The sequence below is a fragment of the Pteronotus mesoamericanus genome, unplaced genomic scaffold, assembly GCF_021234165.1.
Source record: "Pteronotus mesoamericanus isolate MK-2021 breed Mesoamerican mustached bat unplaced genomic scaffold, CSHL_Meso_final scaffold_54, whole genome shotgun sequence".
Taxonomy (NCBI): Eukaryota; Metazoa; Chordata; class Mammalia; order Chiroptera; family Mormoopidae; genus Pteronotus; species Pteronotus mesoamericanus.
Window position 1 is genome coordinate 40,564,018 of NW_026555321.1, and position 18,650 is coordinate 40,582,667.

The following is an 18,650-nucleotide window of genomic DNA, read 5'->3' on the forward strand; positions in this document are numbered from 1 at the left end:
GCTATGTAGTATTTTCTTTCTTTTTTCCCCCTCTAAAGGAGACAAATCTATACTCTTTTGGATATAAGAACATTGTATCTATACATTATAAAAAAAGGTACATTGATAACAATAAGCCAAAAGTGATCCAAGTGCAGTAGGAATAGCGAGCCTTGCTTTACACCAAATTTAGAGGAAAATATTTGTAAAGACTAGGAATAGGAAATGTGTTGTAAAAAGCTCAAGAAAATGATAGAAATGTAGTTATCTGTGATTAGCTGAACGGACAATACATTGAAAAGTATGAGTGAGTCATTACTGAGAAAAACCTAAAAAAGGCAGAAGTTATGTGCTCAAAAGAATTCATAAATCTTACCAACTGTGATAACTTCTGGATTTAAAATGGATTCATCAGACACAATAAAGCCTCCAGACACAAATAATTCATTGTATGTATGATTTTTAACATCATCCAGACTATCAACACCAGCAAAACTAACACAGGGGAGCTTCTTTAAAGTCACCAAGCCGGGTACCTGTGTAAATACCGAAATTAAAACAAAAGTAAGGATAGACAAGGGAATGAACTGACTCAAGTGTGAAGTAACTATGGGGAAAGTCTAACAAAATGCACTATGGTTAACCTATATTAGTGTGTTTCCTCTGGAAAGCCAAGTACTAAGTAACATTCCCAACGTTATTTCCAAATATATAAACCAACACTTATGTAATGGGTACCTACCATGAAGAGAACACTAAGGAAAAGGCACAATAGACCTGAAAAGCAGAGTGATAAATACTAACCTGTCTCGCCCTGTGAATAGTCACAATTCATATGATGGCAAGAACCTCTGTACTGAACAGAAAAGGCTTCAAAGGGCAGTAGGGTTTCAGATAGGCTCATTAGACTGGATGATGGGATACCTCCCAATTCAAGGGAAAGCAGGACTGGTTTGGCAAAGGGGGTAAAAATTAGGTTTTACCTGGGACTTCTGTATGAGATGACAACAATATAAAGAGAGTCAGCAGACCCACTGGTATTCAAGTCAATATTCTTAGTTTTGACTATTTGAGTGATATGGAAGGTCTGTGATATGCTGCCATTTAAAATTTTGCAGGGGTACAAACTTGAATCTCACAAGCTAATTCACAAAAGGGTCATTTTAGGTCTCAAGCCCTAAGCAGCCAAACCTTGAAGTTTTATCTTGTTTAAAGTTTATGAGGATATTTTAAAAATTACTTTAGTCTCAAAGACAGATTTTATAATATGGGCGTTTTTATAACCAAAATAAGTTGTAAATTTGACTGAAGAATCTACCTTATGAATGAAACCTGCAATGTCTTCATTTTGAATAATAATTAACAGTTTATCTAATTTTGATCTTCTTTCCAAAAACTGTTCTGGATGACATTCTGTATTGCCTAATTTGATAAGATATTCCTGTTAAAGAAAAAAAGTAAATTGACATTAAAAAACATTTTACAAGAACCCATATAACACTAAAATGCAAGATAAACTAATAAACATAAGCATAAGCTAGATCTAGGGACCTCAGGGATCAAGCCTGCTCTTATTGAATTTAAAGCTCAGAGCTTAAATGGTCATAGTCACAATGTTACACAATGCTATACAATTGAAGTCAAGTAAATTTCCATGTGGGATAAAAGAAAGAACCACAAGAACAATGGATTGGCCAAGATTCTTAACTGAGCTCCACTGCTTTTTCTGGACAACCCAGAGCCCAATCATTAACCATTTCCTCACTCCCCATTCCCTTTTCTTTCACAGCAGGCCCTTGGTTATTTGCAGCAATATTACTGGTATACTCCTTCAGAGTTACAACCCATTTTTCCAAACAGTGTAGTTCATTTAATTCACAAGTTAATAGCCCCAAACTCATTCATATGGAGCTTCAGTATATACAATGGTATTCACATAGTATAATTAGCCACATTACCAAGTTGCACCTTCAAGCTAAATAGATTCTCCCATCTAATACCTTCCTCCATGCTGATGACATGGTACTCTCCCAAAAGACACAAGGTAGGAATAGTCCAGGCAGCGTTCTCTTTGCTTGCTGGCAGAATCCTGAACTCTGAAGCAAACTACAGGATCCTGGAAATCACATTCCTCATTTCACAGACACAGGCACAGACTGATTTTCTCAACGTTGGCACAGCCGGTTAGGTAACAATAAATCTAAACCCAGCCTGCCTCACAACCAGTCTACCGATCTGTCAGGAGCCAACTCTAAGTGTCACACCCAAAGGGATGTTTCTGTAGAGCCCCAAACTAAAGCAGCATCTACTACATTGTTTGATTTTGACCTAACTTGTAAAGCTTCTGGGAAGATCTAAGAGTAGCTTACAGTCAGGTAATGAATAGACAAATTACTGTCTGTCAGGCCTGCTTGTAACTTTTGTTTTTTTTTACATTAAGAAGCTTTAAGTGAGAGTTCATTTTAGATCAGACAGTGTAACTCATACAAGAAATCAGTTTGACTCCAGATATACTTGAGAAGCTTAAAATTATAGTCACAAAGTTTTTATTCTTTGTAACATTTTTGCTGGAAATTTTCCAATGGATATTGATTAAAAGAATTAAAGTTTCAATCTGATTTCCTATCAGATTTGTAAAACACAGAGCACACAGAGCCTTTTTCCCTCTAAACAACAGAAATATAATTTATTATATGCCAAAATGAATTAAAAGCACCACTCATAAGTAAATGCATCTCCTGGAGGTGTGCTATAATTAGTTTTAAAATGTGGTGGGGAGAGGTGGAGTAATGCTGAGCACACTGGCACCTGTACCCAACTTATTTTCTCAGCTAGCCCCACACCAACATGCAGCTATGCCCCAAAAAGTACCATGCCTGAGCACATGTTGCTGGGGGTGGAAAAAAATAGAGAAACTCTACATTCAATCATATAAGGCAAAAAGGTAACCAACGAATTCCTGGTAAGTCTAGTTTCATTCTCCCCAAGAAACCACAGGGAATTAAAAAACTCACTGAGCACTCTGCCTCCTTCATTTCCATGCTCTTCTGTTCTCATGGGTACACACCACATGAAACACACTGATATCAATGTGAGTTCCCCAACTGACAAAGGCTCAGGACATGTCAGTAACGTGGAGTTTCTGGGTCATTCTGGGATAATAAGCCAGTTATTTATAGTTTCTTCTGCTTCCCCTTACAAAACAATCAGAACCTTATCATGGTAAGTAAACTCCAGAAATGGAAGTGGGCATTTATTTTAAAGTCTGAGGTATACCCTTAAGAATTAAAATCCAATAGTTCAGTGAATACTAATTGGTTAATATTAAACCCCTAAAACTGTAGTATTATAATTTATATACCTATTATTACAAATATTATATAGATCTACATTTAACCCTATATAAACAAACAAATATATGTACATTTTAAAAACCAAAAAACACTCATCTACTCTGTAGCTTCAGTAGAAAAAAATATACCTTGTAGTGGAAAATTTTTTTATAACTGGGGAGTCTTTCAGGATCACAGTATTTTTTGTTCAATACAAGGGTGAACCCCCCCCCAAAAACAATATATTTATAAAATATTGTGTACTTATTCTTACAAATAAATCCTTACACGTTTAAATTTCAGTCATCTTCAAAGTACTCTCCAGTTGACACAATACACCTATTGAGATGTTTTTCCTACTGCTCAAAACAAGTTTTTGAAATCATCAACCTTGATGCTTTTTAGTTCTTTTTTTGTTTCACCTCTTCCACATCAGCAAAACATTTCCCTTTGAGGACTTCTTCCATCAGGGGAAACAAAAGAAAGTCACTCAGGGCAAGAGAATGTGAATAGGGAGGGTGGAGCACGGGGGTCCTGCCTTTTTTTGGTCAAAAACTGCTGAACACTCAGTGAGCAGGGGCACTCATAAATCACCTGTCAGAAAATGGGCAAAAGCATTAAGGATCTTCAAAAAAAAAAATTCACTGAAGCAGAAAAGTTTCTCACAATGCCAGCTAGTACACTGCTACAAATAGATTCCCAGAACATTGACCTAGTGGGAGAAGCCTCTATACTACAAGGGGCCCACCCTTCAGAAGATAATTCCAGTTTTGGGGGGGACCCTGACATGACCAGGTATCGAGAAACACCAAAATATATTATCGTTAGGTTATCCCTTGACAGTTTTATTTTCCTAGTTGATTGATAAACCCCATGAGGTAAACACTGACAACTTCCTTTACGCCTCTGTATCTTTTCCTTCATTAAAAACCCAAATGTTTATTGCCTTAGAAAACCTTTAAGGCATGTTTTGAATATATATACTCATATCTTCCCCCAAGAGAGAATTTTACTGTTCATTTAATGAGACAAGTTGAAACAATGAACTAGATTCTTTTTTTTCTGTATACAGAAAAAGTCATATAATTTGACCTTCTGTCATCAAAAGTTAATGTATTAAGAGAATCAATAGTAAATATTTTCCCCTGTAAAAAAAAAAAACAACCCCAAAATGTTTAAAATATCTGAATCAAAGTTTAAAGGTATTAGCAGTATAGTAAAGACCATGTAACAATGGTCTTTAAAATAACTCTATAAAACAAGATTCTAAATTCTAAGATACTTACATCTTAGGTTTTCATTTAGTTGAACTTAAGTGTTTATTCCACTCTGCATTAAATTATGGAATATTTTAAATAAACAAAAAAGTTCCTTTTTATAGAGGTCAGGCTCAACATGACAAGTTTATACAGCATGACTATTACCTTCTCATTTAGTTACCTTTATTTCTTTACAGAGCACGCTCTCCTCTTCTTCATGAATGTAAAATTTCACAGTATTTTTCTGGACATCTTTCATGATTTTAACCAAACTGTTAAATACTTCAGGTTCTAACTTGCTTATAAAATTTGAAAGAGCCGGTTGGGCAGAAATGTTTACATCACTGGGTGATTTTGCAGTTTCTTTTTCTTCTGGTTCCTGAGCAATATCATCAGGTACAGTATGATCAGAAGTCACCATTAGCTCCGTAGCATGGTGTGGCTGGTTCACTTCTACTTCAGTTAAACCCAAAGTTGAAGAAGAATGCTGGTCATTAGAGATGGTGTCACCACAAAGTGGCTCAAGGAGGTGTTTATTGTTAAAGTCACTTGAGGAAACTGCTATGACATGTCTTCCTAGAGGATTCAATGCTATCTTAGTACCAGAACCATTAAGACTGACTGGTGGCAAATTCCCACCCTTGGCTGATGCTTTGATAATAATAGTATTTAGTTTCTCATGCAAGCCATCTACAAACTCCTGTACACTAGCATTAGGAGTCTTAGAATATACAAACTCTGAAAGTCGTTTCATCTTCTCTTGCTTTGAAAAGATCGGTGCAGAAATTCTACTGGCATATGAAACATTCTTTTGCTTCAAAATCTCTTCTATCTTCCTAGAAAAGAGACTGTATTCTCCTAACACTGTCCTCTCTGTGGTTTCACTCACTGCAGGCGGCTCTGCTGCTGGCACACACTGCTCCTCCACCTTCACCACCTGACCTGTCAACACGCCATCATCAGTGGTGCCCTTTAGTGTGTCTGTAAATGGAGAGGATGGAAACTGGTAATCAGAACTTCTCTGTCTACTTATTACCCGGGGGTCGTTAGGAAAGGCCTCCTGCGGTGGCGGATACACCAGTTGTTCTTCTGGTGATTTCATACCTATATAGGAAGAGTTTATTATTATAAGAGCAATTAAAAACATAACATTTGAAAAAACATAAATGAGAAAAAAATGTCAGGTCAAGTATGTATTTAGAACTAATTATGTGTAGAACAAAAATCTCAAATAATGGTCTGAACAGAGCCAATTTGGCATCAATACAAATTAGTTCCTTTGCTTATTTCTGCTTCCCTGCCTTTCTGACTTTAATAGACGTGTTTTAATCAGAATGGTCAGCTGCAACAGGTTGCTGAACCCCTATATTCTTTGCCAAGTAATGTCTACTATAGTAATATAGTTTAATATGAAACTTAAGTTGCCTTAAGTGTAAGCCAACTGAAATAATTCCAAACTGAAATGATGTGGGAATAACTGCCAAGTTTAGGGTTGCATCCACAATGTAGGATAATTTTACCTATTTTCAGATTTATGAGGTTGCTTAGTGGATTTCCAACAATGTTAGGGATTTCAATTTATCAGGAAAAAAAAGTTCAATAATACAGGAAAAGAACATATTTCAAAGTTGCGATATGAGTAACGATTTTAATTGTGCTTTCCTAAGTATTTTTATTTTGTTTCAAAATAATTCCAGGAGAAAACACAATAGCTAATAGCTAACACAAATATCCCATTTGAGATAAAGAGATGATTCAGCTAGTTGATGCTAATAGAACTATCTAACTTTTGACTACTGACAACTAGCTCAAGCCACAAGATCGTATTCCCCTCCCCACCCACAAATCTTAAATTCAAACACAAAATATTTTTGAAATTACATTTCAAAATAGGTATCCTAAATCCCTTTTTATAAAACAAGAAAATACATTTAACCACCATTTAATATTATATTTTAGGAAAAGAAAAAATTTGTGATCTTTGCCTAGAAGACTGATATTACACAAATTTTATCCTTTAAAAAATAAATACTAACTTTACTTAACTCTTAGAGAACATTCTGTAACAAACTGCTATTCTAATATATGAAATCATACCTCTAAATCAGAAAGTCCAGGTACTAGTTTTCAAAACTACAGTACTTTTAAGATATAGTGATTTCCCTATTCACCCAGGTGTAGCAGTATGCTCTCTTTACACAAAGTTGTTTTGATTTCCCCCATGTTCACACTTTTCTAAAGGTTTAAACAGCTTCAGCAGCAGTCAGCTTGTAACATTTCTCTACCATCCCCAGTGGTTACCATGAACCACTGTAACAATTAACTGCTCCAAAGGTACCAGTCAGCAGGGTAAGAAGACCGTATCAGGTCTGTAGGTGGAAGAAAGGGAGCAAAATAGCCAATACCATGGTAAAAATTATAACGGTATGAACTGATAAATCAGAAAATTCAAGTTCCATAAAATAATTCAGGAATACTAAATATCCTTCTTAAATTTCAATGTGGAGTTTGGCATACATAAAATATTTGGGCTAGGAGTAGACAACTTACTTTTTGAAGTATTTTTGTACTTCTTGAATTAGGTACCATGTCAAATGTCTGATTTAAGTAAAAAAAAGTTTTATTGTATCTCATAAAACAAATGAGTTGAAGAGGGCCACCTGTAATTTAAAAACTTCTGAGTCATTTATTATTTTAAGTGAACTACTTGCTCCCAAAATGTATAGCTATAGTTCATACCAATAAACTTATTTCTGAAGGGCTACCGATAAAGGGAATTTTTAAAAGATGAAGTATAACTTAAACCCACCTAGGGAATTCTCTACACTAAAAACACTCAAACTAAATCCACTTTAAAAATGCAAATGATCAACACCTAATTTTACTTTGCACAAATTTCTTCTACATAATTTTACTTAGTAGATTGACTTTACTTTAAAAATGTTTCCATCAATAAATGATTTAAAGGAACACATGTCAATATTTGTAATAATGCATGTTTTCTACTGTCATTCAAGCATTGCAGCACTTTGACTTTTAAGTGAAAAGGTAGTGGTGAGATCGCAAAAGGCAGCATCATTCAGATATTTATACTTTCATTCACAAAATATGAAGATGGTATGCCAAATGCTGAGGGAGCACTTTGAAGTTCATAAATAAGATACCTGCTGCTCCTAATGAGAAAGAATTTACTGACACAAACCACAGGTGAATCACAGACATAATGTAAAGATCCAAAAGCGAGAGGACATATTAGGTTCCATTTATCTTAAATTCAAGAACAGGTAAAACTAATGTATAGTGAAAGAAGTCAGATTTAGTGGCTACTATTAGGAGCAGGGAGAGCACTGCCTAGGAAAATGCAGAAGAAAACCTTGCATGCTTGAAGCGTTCTTTCTACATGTTCATCTGGGGTGTCACATAACCAACTGCATACCTATAAAAATTCACTGAGCTGTATACTAAAGATTTGTGCACTTTTCCCTGTCATATATTTGTTCCTGTTTTTTTTAAATCATGTTTTCCTAGGATACGTAATAGCTTTCTTCAAGAAAATCTTTAAGTCTTTTTAATTAAAAAAAAAAAAAAAAAAAGGAATAACCGTAAAGACCTACTAAATTTCAAAGCTATTTAGCTCCCCTTCCGAATTAAAAAACAAAACAAAACAAAAACAAAAAAACCACCACTTAACATTTCTGGAAGAGTAAGATCAACAAAATGGAAACAAATAAAAAAGACCCACCCCTAAACTCTAGGCAAGCAATGACTATGACCATGCAGGGATTGAATAATTGAAAAACTGACTGAGCTCAGACAAGACTCTTTTGGGCACCCAGTGCAACTACCTAATCATTACTATCTGTAATTGTTTCTGGAATCCAGAGATTTCCTAATCTTTGATAGAAGAAGAATCGGGTAAAAATATTCAAGATTAGGAATAATATACTTTAAAGATAAATGGCCTACCCTCCACGTATTTTTTTAAGAGAAAAAAATTTTTAAAGATAAATTGGACTTTATTAAAATTAAAATCTTCAGCTATTTGAAGGACATTGTTAAGAAAATGAAACAAGTTACAGACTGGGAGAAAATATTCACAATACGTGTGTTTCACAATGACTTGTATCCAGAATATAAAGAATTCTCACAAATCAATAAAGCCAATTAAACAAATGCTTAACCAAAAAGAGATACCATTAGCATAAATTAAAGAAACATTTGAAGACTGCTTCTCATAGAATATCCTACAGAAATGGATTAAGAAAAATACTCTGGTCTTCCCAAGTCATCATCAGATAGAATTCATGGTGAAGAAAACATAATCTCTATCAATAGCTAGTGGCTTCTTTGAACACATTCTTTATATAAGAATTTTGATACAAATCAATTAATAAATACAAAAATGGTATTATCCAAACTTTCTGTAATTAATAGAACTTAAAACTGACACCCTATTGATGGAAGGGTAGAAACACAAGTAGCAATTCTGAGTATAAGAACACAGTGGGAGGAAAAGCAAAGCAAGCATTCTCACCTGGTGGTTGTTTCTCACCATGTTTCCTTAGCTGGTCTTCTGGGCTTCTCGCATTCCCCCCTGACAGAAAGCATTCATTAGATCTATAGACTCTCTTCAGATATTGGTGATACACATTCGCACCTTTGAGACAACCCCAAGTTCTAACAAACCCAAGAACTCCTTCTTTTGCTAATAGAATCCTGAAGGGTCATTCAGAAATGGGAAGTTGCTTCCCTTTCTATTCATTTAACGATGGAATATCAAACACATAGATGTTGTGCCTTTAAATGGCTCTGAACATCAATTGTAAAAGTATCCAAATGAGGACTGGCTAGGGTAATCATCTTGTACCACTTGTTTCCTTATTCTTTTTCTCCCACTCAAGGTGACATCTCCAGTTCCTACTGAGAGAACCAGTTGCCTCTCTACTATCACACTTAGGCCTCTTGCCCTTTCTGGTAAGGTACCAAGTAGAAAATTGTGCTGAAGCCCATGGAAATTCATCAATTTTAGGAAATCTCAATAGTCCTTGAAGGTTTCAGTAGCTTGTAGGTCACAAGTCAGTCTATTATTTTTTTTTTTTTTAGCAAAAATCTGTTTTTCTTTTCTTTTTAAAGGTTAAATAAAGGTCTAGGAATGGAAAAGATGTGCCCTGGTAATATTTCCAAAAACACTTAGCTAACAAAGATGAATAAGAACTTAGAATATTAAGAGTATGTAAGATACGTGTGTGTGTGTTTATGTATGTGCCTGCACACAGAAATCAGAATACTTCAAAATGATCTTTCAACATTTGATAAACTATTCTTACTGTATGGTTCAATAAGCTTTCTAGGACATTTGCATTTGACCATTTCAGGACAGTCTCCACAATGATCCAATTTCTCTATTCAATAAAGAAATCAAATTTCTTTCAAATAGATGAACCTCAAAATGACCACTTCTTAGATGATAGCTTGCTAGAGAGAAGCTTGTGACTTAAGCAGATAGCATTTACTGACTATTCAAGATCATTTCATCTGTGTAACTACCTTACCCCATTAGAAACTATTTCTGCCAATAATTTTCATTTGGAAGTCTGCATATTAAACTCCATACAGAGGAGGAGTATGTTTTAAATCCCTACTTTTAATATAAGGGTCTTCTGCAGGTTTTTGCTGATGCTGACCAAGAACAGCAATACTCTGTGATAAACATTACATTGCTCAAAATAAGACACTTAAGATGTCAGAGCCAAAATGAAGCACCTAATGACCCAACAGAGAAATCTAGAAAAGACGAAACCCTTCAGGAAACTGGTCCCTAAGTAAAACCAAATGAACTTAATTCCCAGTACATTTGTTCTTACCTGTAATCGGGATCAGTTTCCAATGTATTTCAGTCTCTTCAACTTCATTTGACTTAGATTGTTTATGGAATCCATGTTCAATGGGAATAGTGGGACACAAACTGCAATCTTCCAAATTATTCATGCTAATTAAATTCGGATCCTAAAAATTAGAGGACATATTTGATAGCTTTCTTTTCAATTAATTTTAATGTCAAGAATAAACAACTATTTTTTTCACAGCAAATTCACAAACTTGAACCTAAACATTGAAAATTAGTCAAATCAACATGATACTCTGGCCTCAAATTAAAACATGGTACTTTCCTTCAAAACATACTGATGTTGATTTAGAGCAAAGGTTGGTAAACACTTTTTGGTAAAGCACCAAGTATTTTAGGCTTTGCAGGCCATACACTCAAGACATTCAGCTCTGCCACTGTAGTGCAAAATCAGCCACTGGGAATATCTAAACAAATGGGCATGGTTGTATTCCAAAAAAAACTTTAGTTACAAACATACACAGGGGGCTTGGTTTGGCCTATGTCCCCATCAGCTCAATTCCGAGTATTAAATATGTTAGGAAATGTTAACAATATAGGTTAGTTTCCTCAGTGCCTATTTTACACACTTCCCCAAGTGAGCCTCGTGCCATCATCCGCCTCCTAAAATATCTGAAAACTACCTGGACAAAGCCTGGAGACATGCGTATGACTTTTATTCAAAGGCAGGAAGATAAAACAAAGGAAAGAGTAAATTAGAAATAAGCGTTAGGAATATGGAGCCCTCCTGGTATTGTTCGCTAGTGATGCAGCTACTTCTTGGGGGAAGATACGGCTACTTCTCAGCTAGACGTCAGTACTATAAACATGTGAATAAACTGGATTCACGGTCAAGCAAGACTGAGTGTCACTTCAGTGGTAATCCTAAAGGCCACTCATTTTTCCATTCCTGTTTGAAAAAAAAACAAAGTACCTAACCTCGTTTGTAACACTAGTGCACTGACTCTAGTGACTTCATCTGCATCACCTATGGATTACAGCAGAATGCCAATGTTTTGAGGATTCAATTTTATTATGAAATGCTACGGATTTAACTCCCAAAAAGCCATTTCTGAAAAACAGATCATCTAGCCTTAATTTTATCACAAAAGGTAAAGCTTATACTATATATAAACCTACAAACAAGAAGGAAAACAACTACTCTGTACTTAAACCTCTTTGTAAAAAGGAATAACTAAGAAATACTATCCTGGACAGATACGTTTATTGAAATGTGTATTTTATTTCTTTTTAAAAAGTAGAAAAAACTCATTGAAGCACATCCTTTCTTTCACACATTCACAAAAGCAAACAATATAACCAAAAGATATATGCTTACTTCTTTCAAATGTAGTTTATGGTCAGTGCCTACTTCACTGGTAGAAACATGATACTTTACAGATGACTTATCAGCTTCTGCCAACGGGCTCTGAGTACCCTTAAAATGTGCATTTTCAATTTTTATGCAAGTAGGCTGTTCATATTCTTTCTTATCTGGGTTAGAATTCAACTCATACTCATCATGCTTTTGCCTCAGCTCTTCATAGGGACCATCAGTGCTCAATCCTAAGGCTTTGTTGACTGTGTCTGTCAGGGATGCGTCAGAATGGCGTGCATTTGCTAGTGTTTCTGATAGCCAATTAAACAGCCTATGGATGTCAGAAACGCCAGAGTTAGAGGTATCCTGCTGCTGCTGTCTCAAGTCAGCATCATGCCCAAGTGAGCCAACAGGCTGTGGAGACTCTGAAAGGAAAAGAGAAAGAAAAGTTATCTCTTTAAAGTTGAGTTTGGAAGGCTAGTATAAGAACTTTAAATTCAAACATAACTAAAAATTAATTATCATGCCCTGGCCAGTGTGGCTCAGTTGGTCGGAGTGTTACACCACAAATCAAAGAGTCGCAAGCTTGATTTCTGGTCGGGGTGCATGTCTAGGTTACAGGTTCAGTCCCTGGTCAAGGTGGGTATGAGAGGCAATTAATTGGTGTTTCTCTCTCACATTGATGTTTCTGTCTCTCTCTCCCACCCATCTCCTCTCTCTAAAATAAATAAGCATGTCCTCGGGTGGGGATTAACAAAAAATAGTAATAAAAAATAAAAATTATTTATCATAAGGTATCTGTGGGCAGAAACTCAATCAAAACACTGGCTTAGGTGTTTATATCTACATCCATCCATCACCTTACAAAATAACTGATTCTAAACTTTTGCACATAGGTCAACATCCCCATTAAATGAAAATTTATTTACATAATTTGAAAACTCTATTAATAGAGAAATAAGCTCAAACATCAAGTTGGTAATAACATAGATGTTCATAACCATACTATAGTTACCTTAAAATCTACCACCAAAATTGTAAAGTCAATGAGATACTTGACAAGAGATACCTGCTGCTGTTTTGCAAGATATGCAGATTACACTAAAATCTACTAAAAAGAACTCATGACTTAAGAGTTCTATCTCCTTTATAGCTATTACATTTTGTTCTTAAGATACTGTCTGATATTCTTAGCATCTAAGCCTTATCTCAACTGACTAGATTACTTAAATTCATAACTAAGCTTGGATTTTAAAGATACCAAACCATTCTGAAGAAATCTACACTAACCTTGCATTAAGAATAGAAAGGACTGTAAAAGAAAACATTTATTAAGACATGGCTCAAACCTGGAATAAATCTGGGTAATCTGCACAATAATATATTTAAAAACTTGCAAAGAGTATAGACATTCAGAAAGTCATGTGCTTTTAAGGCTGAAGAAAGGTAAAACCTAGGTAGATGTCAGGATTTCCTATTTAGTTAGGGCATAGTGTACCACAGTAAAAACAAAAACCATCAGAGACAGAGTACATACTGTATGATTATAATCACCTATACTTACAGAGTGGGCAAAACTAATCAACAGAAACAGAAAGCAGATCAGTAGTGGGATGAAATTAAGCTACAAAGGAGTACAAGGTAACTTTTGGGAGTGATAAAAATGTTCTATATATTGGAGTGGTGGTGACATAGCTATCAAAACTCATCAAATTGTGCAATGGGTACATTGTGCATAAATCATACCTCAAAAAAGTTGATGTTAAAGGGGGTAGGGAGTATAGGAGGGTGTCTCATAAAATAAGTGGGTTTACCACCAAATCATGATCAGGGTTATTTTAGAAATTATAATACAACCTTTAAATCCCTACTTTTAGAAATCAGAAATAAAGTGTGCAAAATGACTACAATGAAACAAGTAAGGAACATCTATAAATGTAAGTCTGATGATTACTAGTTCTAGTTTAATGTATCAAGATGACCCCTCTCCCTATTCCACTTCTCCTTTGGTCTATTATAGTAATTAGCATGGCTTCCTCATCATTTTAATTATTAATAAAGTCCTGTTGATTTTTTCACATGTGCAAAATCAGTCTCTTATTAGCTAAAACAGCACCAAAATTTTATTATCTTGCCTATTATGTGCTGAGTGCTAGGAAATACACTCAAGTTTAGGAACAATGCTTTAGAGTCAGTTAGAACTGAGTTCAATCATGGATTAGTGAACTACATAACTTTAAATAAAGTTATTTAACTTCTGAGATAATTGTCTCATCTATAAAATAAGGATAATGTCTAGCATTCATGAACTAAATGAGTCCATATATCTAAAGCACCTAGCACATAGTAAGTACTTAACTCTCTTCAAGACACATATCAACATTGTAAGCCAGTATGGATCAGAAAGTCAACAGGTTCAGCACACAGCAGAAATCCAGCATAATAAAGAAGATAACAACCATCAAGGAGCAGAACAACAACAGAAATATGTTCTAGAGGGATGTTAACTGCAAAGATATGAGACTTGAGTGAAATTAAAGATGCTTAAAAAAAAAAAGGAAAGAGAAGTAAAGGGCTAATGCTGACATATTCTGAGAAACATGAGCCTTAACTGAGGAGCATATGAAGGAAGAATGAGAAACATAGCTTATTCAGGTTTGATGTGATAAGTCTATAACAAAGCCTTTGAATACAGAAGCTGAGATTTGTAGCAAATTAGCAAAGCAATATTGAGAAGAACATGGTACTGAAGTGAGTGACAGAAGCTGGGAAGGCCATCCAGGTGATTAAAACATGGGCAAAGATGAAAACATTGAAAAGACAAAGAAAAAACCCTGGAAGTTGCTGAAAACAGCACTATCAAATAAAACTTTCTCCCATAATGCAAATATTCTCTATTTGTGCCATTCGCTACAGTGGTGTACCTGTTATAACACAGGAAATGAATTTTTGTTTTATTTTAATTAATTTAAACTTCCTGCACTACTCAATATAGCAGCCATTAATCACGTTTTTTAAGACCTGCCTAATTAACAAGAACAGCAGCACAAAGTGTAGATCATGACATCAAAGGTCCCTGAATGTAAAGGAACATATTTCATGATTATGGACTAACACTGTTAAGATATTAAAAACCCAGATAAAAAAATATTTTACATTACTTGTAATATTGAAACACAAACTTAAGAGAAAGGCCTTCCATTTCTTTTTATGCCAACTAAAACAAAAAAAGCAATGAAAACTAGGAAAAAAGACAAACATACTACTGGATTCCAAGAGCAGAAAAGAATACGTGTATGAGTCTAAGAAATTTTATTTTAAAGCTCAGAAGATTCCTTTCATTAAGCAAACTTCCTACCCCCAACCCCAATATTGTATGTCGTACTTTTCCAATTATAAAATTAAAGGAATACAAAAGGACAGGAGATCCAATTAGTAGGATAAAAGCTGAGCATACTTTTTCTCACATTTTTTCTAAGCTACACAATTCAGACCTCTGATGTGCTAGGGCACAAGTTGGCAAATATGTTATGTGAAGGACCAGACAGTACATATTCTAGGCTCTGTGGGCCATAGAGTCTCTGTCCCAACTCTGCTGTTAAGAGTGTGAAGGCAGCTACATGTACACATAAATGAACAGGCATGGCTATATGCAGTACAACTTTGTCTACAAAAACAAAACAGGGTGGACTGGCTTTCAGATTGTAATTTGCAGACCTTCATACTAGAACAAAGGACAGAACTTCTATACTATATTTTTGGTTATTTTTGTACTATGTAAGAGCAATCTGATATTTTTACCTTCATACAGATGACAATTTTCAGATAAATTACTGGTTTTGGCGAGCTTTCTCATATTTTCAGGTAGATCCTCAAGCTTCCTCTTCAAGACAGTTTTGCTTCTCATATCTTCTGTGTCTGAGTCCCCACCCACATTTTTTTTCCTACACTGAATCAAATCAATCAGTTCTTTGACTCTATCCTTATCATAATCCAAAGAGTGAGATGACTTCTGCTTTCCAGGTTTAACAGTCTCACCCCTTGAGTTATTTCGTTTTCCAAATTTCTTTTTTGTACCATTCATTTCTTCATGGCCTTCATAATCTGAAAGTTGACTGAACTGTTGAAGTTTTCTATTGTCATCAAATAACTCTTTTAACTTACAAATAGGTAACTGATACATTTCAGGCCGAAAAATATAGGTATGTAAACAATCATCAATATGGGATTTATTTTTTGGAGCTGGGTATAAGAATTTTTTATCATCTAATCGTGAATCATACGGAAACATAATGAACTCTCGTTTACCTGAACCAAAACCTCGCTTAAAAAATTCACTTACATACTTTTCAACACCAGAATGAAAATTTATAGTATTTATATTTTTGAATTCCTTTCGACACCGAATCAAAGCAAATTGTAAAAATTGAGTTATTTTTAATACATCTGGCATGCTCTCATGTCTCTCTTGTGGTGCTACATTGGTTGCAACTTTTTGTGCTGTAAACAAACAAAAAAGAGACCATGTTAGCAATCAAGAAACTGATCAAATACAGATCTACATGTTGTCAAAGAAATGTAACAACATCCATACGTTAATGGTGAACTAATTTGCACCCTAATACACATATGTAACATAGAAATATATGAATCACATGTTTTTAGGTACAGCAAACTAAAAACAAGTCAATGAGAAACTAAAACAAAGGAAATTATAGAACACATTTTTAAACAGAAAAACACCCACTCAATGAAGATCTCATTTCCTACTGTCCCTAGGCCTTTCAATCCTATAAAGAAGAAGCAGGGCAAGATCTAAGGCTCCTAGCAAGACAGTCCCACAAAGGACAGCAATGGCATTCCTCCCTTCATGGCATTATAACTTCACTTCACATGAAATCTCTATCCCCATGAAGAAGGAGACATTCAGGCAAAAGTGCTACAATTGAGAATCTCATTCTTAATTTAACAGTGAAACCCATTTGTGGGAACTTTACCTTAATATAGCATTAAAGTTAGTTCTAAGAAATGATAAAGAGCAAATTTTCTCTAACATCCATGTAGTGCTAAAGAAATTTTGAATGGCCTAATATTTAACCCAGTGTGTGACAGTTTTATAGTTGCTAAAATCTGAATGCAAAAATGAACTAAGCTAAAAAAATAATCATACCATTTTATAAAACCCTAAAACCAAAGCTATTGTATTATAACAATTACAGTCAACATTTATTTAGTAAAACACTGATTAAAACAAATCATTTTTCATAGTAAGAAAAACAAGTTATGTAATTTGTGTTTTATATTGCTAATAGCTCTTAATACCACCTGTATTTCCCAAAACATGATGTAAGAAAGACAAAATACTTGGGGAATTATCTGGAAATTTTCAATGCAGGTATCTATAAAGCTGGATTTAGATAATCAAAGAACTTACAAGTAACTATGCCTCTAGGTTCTTGAAATAGAAACAAAGCATGTAGGACTCGCGACTTGGCAGTCTGATGTTCTAAAATAAAAAAAACAGAAGCCCAATTCATTAGCAATGTGTTTTAACTAAGAAGTTAAAAAAGAATTATAAAAATTAAAGAGATTACTTACCATATGGAGAAACCATTTGATAAGGAGAGAGAAGAAAAAGGTATCCTCGGTCTCCCAAAGGTTTAACAAGAACCTGCATTTTTGGGAGAGGAAAGAAGTTTAATCTGCTTTATTATTACTAACCATAAAGCAGACACAGCGGTTTCTGCTAATTATACAGAAAACAAAAAGTTCCTGGATCACCTTTAGGAAAAATATTACTACTTATTACTTTTTCAACTATGCTGATTAACAGAATTCTAATCAAATAAAAAATTCATTAAATTTTCATAATTTAAATGAGAAAATTCCCCTTATTTAATGTGAAACCAATTTGTTGATTTTTCCTTGAAGCTAAAATACAAGGACCAAACTAATGACTTCAAATATTTTCCTTAGCAATTGAAAAGGCAGTGTGCTGGATGTTAGAAATATAAAACAAGCATGACACAAATGCTGTCTTTAAGAGTTCCGGCTAATCTCAAATAAAATGTGTTGCTATAATCTAATTCTTCACATATTTAATGAACAACTTTCACATGTAAGGCCATCTGCCTTGCCAGAGGTAATTTCAAAGGTAAGCAACACAAGATACTTGATCACAAATAGTTTATAATTGGGTGGACAGAGAAACATAGGAGAAATATCAATAATTAGATTAAGACAGACAAATTCTCAAACAGATTTACAAAGCAACATAAAAAGGAAAAATATAGTTGGTTTATAATCAGAAAAGATAATGAAAGTATATTGGAGGTGAATTTTGAAGGATGGGTATAGTGCCAAGAGCGTGAGGTTGTAGGAAGGACATTTCAATAAAGGCAGCATTATGAACAAAGGCAGAGTTACACTACAATCAGAGTACTTATGACTAGCAAAAGGTTTAGGACAGACTAGAACAACTGCATAAGTCCACAAAGAAAGATCCTGGGCTAAATTATTAAAAGACTAAAATGTCAGGTTAGCCAGGAATACACTGGAAAGCATACCTTTTGAACCGGAATGTTTCCCTAAAAACAAACAAACAAAAAATCTTGACAGCACTATGAGAAGCGGGAAAGGAATCAATGTAGTAAGAAGAACTCAAACTCAGTTCATGGGTTACTACTGCAATAGTTTACAGCATTTCTTTTGATTAATGCAAAGGTAAATAAAGGAAGAACTGAGCGTGGCAGTGGAACACAAGGGACTATCTCGATTGTAAAAGAAAACTTTATTACAAATTCCTGTCAAATAATCCCAATAAACAAAGACTGTGTAAGAACCCATAATTTAAAGGCCAAAAAGTGACTGTGCTACCA

General features: G+C 34.6%; 1 protein-coding gene across 4 annotated transcripts in view; it reads right to left on the minus strand.

Moving 5' to 3' along the window:
- The window catches only part of TASOR (transcription activation suppressor), a 49,512-nt gene that overhangs the window by 3,535 nt on the left and 27,327 nt on the right, over window positions 1–18,650 (minus strand). For 2 of the 4 annotated variants that reach the window (XM_054595103.1, XM_054595104.1), the window contains exons 12-20: window positions 17,371–17,443; window positions 17,207–17,278; window positions 15,574–16,272; window positions 11,794–12,197; window positions 10,435–10,576; window positions 9,105–9,164; window positions 4,752–5,551; window positions 1,298–1,420; window positions 356–515 (exon numbers count right to left, since the gene is read on the minus strand). In XM_054595103.1, coding sequence (XP_054451078.1) covers window positions 356–515; window positions 1,298–1,420; window positions 4,752–5,551; window positions 9,105–9,164; window positions 10,435–10,576; window positions 11,794–12,197; window positions 15,574–16,272; window positions 17,207–17,278; window positions 17,371–17,443 — 2,533 coding nt within the window. Of the gene's footprint in view, window positions 1–355; window positions 516–1,297; window positions 1,421–4,751; window positions 5,675–9,104; window positions 9,165–10,434; window positions 10,577–11,793; window positions 12,198–15,573; window positions 16,273–17,206; window positions 17,279–17,370; window positions 17,444–18,650 lie in introns of all 4 variants that reach the window. The other 2 variants (XM_054595105.1, XM_054595106.1) reach the window with 1 other exon arrangement.